This window comes from Amphibalanus amphitrite, unplaced genomic scaffold (assembly GCF_019059575.1).
Source record: "Amphibalanus amphitrite isolate SeventyFive unplaced genomic scaffold, NRLGWU_Aamphi_draft 001585F_arrow, whole genome shotgun sequence".
Lineage (NCBI taxonomy): Eukaryota > Metazoa > Arthropoda > Thecostraca > Balanomorpha > Balanidae > Amphibalanus > Amphibalanus amphitrite.
The window spans coordinates 131,225-134,074 of NW_024883078.1; the positions used below are offsets into that span (position 1 = coordinate 131,225).

The 2,850-nt window shown below is 54.1% G+C and overlaps 1 protein-coding gene across 1 annotated transcript; it reads left to right on the top strand.

Moving 5' to 3' along the window:
• The first annotated feature begins 836 nt into the window (after positions 1-836).
• LOC122374004 (histone H1-like) lies at positions 837-1,484 on the top strand. The gene has a single exon (XM_043352496.1). The coding sequence runs from the start codon at positions 861-863 to the stop codon at positions 1,437-1,439; it is 579 nt and encodes a 192-aa protein (XP_043208431.1). The 5' UTR covers positions 837-860; the 3' UTR covers positions 1,440-1,484.
• The last annotated feature ends 1,366 nt before the right edge of the window (positions 1,485-2,850 follow it).

Consider the following 2,850-nt stretch of genomic DNA (forward strand, 5'->3'; position numbering starts at 1 on the left):
ACCGCTGTTACATAGGAACCTCCGCTTTGTTACAGGAGTGCGAGGCTCGACGAGCGACTCAACCGCAAGATGGCGGAGACTGAGCGGCGGCCGACGACGTGTGACGTGATGTGTGAAGTGTAGCTGACTCAAAAAGGTGAAGAGCTGTGCATATATCTTGGAATTGCAGTTTTCCCCGAATATTGACTGTGACGGTGACGCTGGAATATTTTAGGTAGCTCTCTTTCTAACCGATGACTGTTACATGCGGGTTCCTGCGACGGTTGGCGGTTCTCTTCTGTCATCTTTGAGCGCGCTTCTGGCTTCACACGGCGCCTGGCAGCGCCATTGGCGTATCTGTCTGTCTCTGTCTGTCTGAAAACTGCACAGCACGCTTCTTTTTCAAAAGTCATCCTTGAAAACGACAGCTGCGAGCCAGGTTTGTCGTCCGTTTGCAGACATTTGTAGCTTGAAAGGAGCGCAATCGATGCGTTGTAGATCCCGTTGGCTCCGTTCGTCAGCCGGTCATCGCTGCTTGTATATTTGTGCCGATGAAATGATGCCACGTCGCCGGATCACTGCAGCAGCTCGCCAACAGTAACTTGAAAAACAACCTGACTGCGCTCGACGTAGTGGTCTACTCCAAATCGACGGCTGCCAAAGGGAAGAAAAGTGTTGGCGCCACCACAGCGTGCGTGACTGCTCACCGCAACGAGTCCCTGGAAGCATTAGGGCGCAAACAAATGTCACCATTGTCGAGATCAGGCTGCCGGTTATCAGTAAACTGTTGCGTCAGTCGTGTTTGTCCGGACTGAATCGTCTATGGCAGCTCTCTGGCTTTCCAGTAAGCGCAAAATGACGATACCTGACGCCAGAAAAAGATGACCGAGTCTACCGCTGCCACCGCCCCTGCTGCTGGCGCCGCCAAGGCGGCCAAGGCAAAGGTGCCTCGCACCAAGCCGACGCACCCGCCCACCAACGAGATGGTCCAGGGAGCCATCAAAGGTCTGAAGGAGCGAGGAGGCTCGTCGCTGATCGCCATCAAGAAGTACATTGCAGCGAACTACAAGGTCGACGTTGAAAAGCTGGCGCCGTTCATCAAAAAGGCTCTCAAGACTGGCGTCACCAGCGGCGCCCTGGTGCAGACTAAAGGCAAGGGTGCCAGCGGATCGTTCAAGCTGTCTTCCGCTGCTGCCAAGCCGGCCAAGCCCGCCGCAAAGTCGCCTAAGAAGCCGGTGGCCGCGAAAAAGACACCAAAGAAGACTGCTGCCAAAAAGTCGGCGGACAAAAAGAAGACCGCCAAGTCTCCCGCCAAGGCCCAGAAGCCCAAGGCCAAGCCAACCAAAGCAAAGAAGGCCAAGTCGCCGGCGAAGAAGCCCAAGGCACCGAAGCCCAAAAAGACGGCTGCCAAAAAGCCTGCCGCCAAAAGGCCCCGGCTAAGAAGTGAACGATGTGCCTGACCATTCCGCTGGCACATGTCAATGGCTCTTATCAGAGCCATCTAATCGTCTCGTCTTTGTCTTTTAAGCACAGATGACATCTGGATCTCCCCACTCTCCTGGGAGACGACCATCCACTTCTCCTCGAAAAACTCTTCGCATTTCTGGCTGTTGCCGTTCAAGTGGCTGTTGCCGTTCAATGTGGCGAAGTGTAGCACGCTGCACCTGGGACCAACCAACCCGAGGAGTACATACGCCATCCAGGGGATTCCGCTGCAACAGACGAGCGTCGAGCGCGACCTGGGAGTTCTCGTGGACGAGCAGCTCAAGTTCCGAGAACAGGCTGCAGCTGCTGCATCGAGGGCCAACCGTGTACTCGGGCTTATCAAGCATGCTTTCTGTCAGTTAAACTGCAGCACACTACCACTTTTGTACAAGGCCATCGTAAGACCCATCCTCGAATATGGCAACCAGACCTGGGGTCCTTTTAACATGGCAGACAAGAAGCTCCTAGAACGCGTGCAGCGTAGGGCAACCAAACTCATCCCAGATCTTCAACACCGACCATACCAAGAAAGGCTACAAGTGCTGGGTCTGCCATCGCTGCAGTACCGCCGCAGAAGAGGTGACATGATCTCCATGTTCAACATGATGCACAGGAGGATTGGACTGGACAAGGAGAACTTCTTCAGCAAGCCTCGAGCCGCACAGACGAGGGGGCATCCATTGAAGGTGGCAAAACTTCAGGCTTCAACAAGGACACGCATCAACCACTTTACCACACGAGTCGTCAATGATTGGAACTCGTTGCCAGAGGACGTGGTGTGCGCCCCATCTGTGAATGCCTTCAAGCACAGATTGGACAAGCACTGGATTAACCTGGCATACGAGGCTCCAGATTGATGCAAGCCAGCCAGTGATCAAAAAGGTCATCCAATTCAAAAAGCTGGGAGCTCGTCAAGAGAGGATCGACCAGGCCACAGAGCCTTCCTAATCCTATCTTATCAGGTATCAGGTATCAGGTATTTCTCAAGGACGCGCAACTTCTCCACGAACTTCAACCCCCGGCCTGGCCTAGTGCCAGAAACTTCCTCCTCTCCTACATTCTTCTACGCCATTTTCTCTCCGCCGCGCCGTTGATTGTACGTGCTAATGATTGATCTTCCATTCTTGCTGTTGATGTTGTTCTTGTGATTTTTGTGATTATCGTTCGATGTTGTTCCCCCACCGCTTCTCATTCGCACTAATTGCTCCGTTGAATCGTCCATCTCGCCTAATCACCTGTGATTTACACGCGCGCTAACGGCGGCGGAGGCGCGGCACCGCGAACACTTAGGTGACTCCACATTGCGCGCTCCGATCACGTCGATTGGGCCGAGATCGTTGAGCGTCAACACCGACTGGGGGCTTAGCTTTTCCTGCTTGGCCTCCG

Coding starts and splice junctions, on each gene's coding strand:
- LOC122374004 (XM_043352496.1), top strand. CDS start 861: ATGACCGAGTCTACCGCTGCCACCGCCCCTGCTGCTGGCGCCGCCAAG.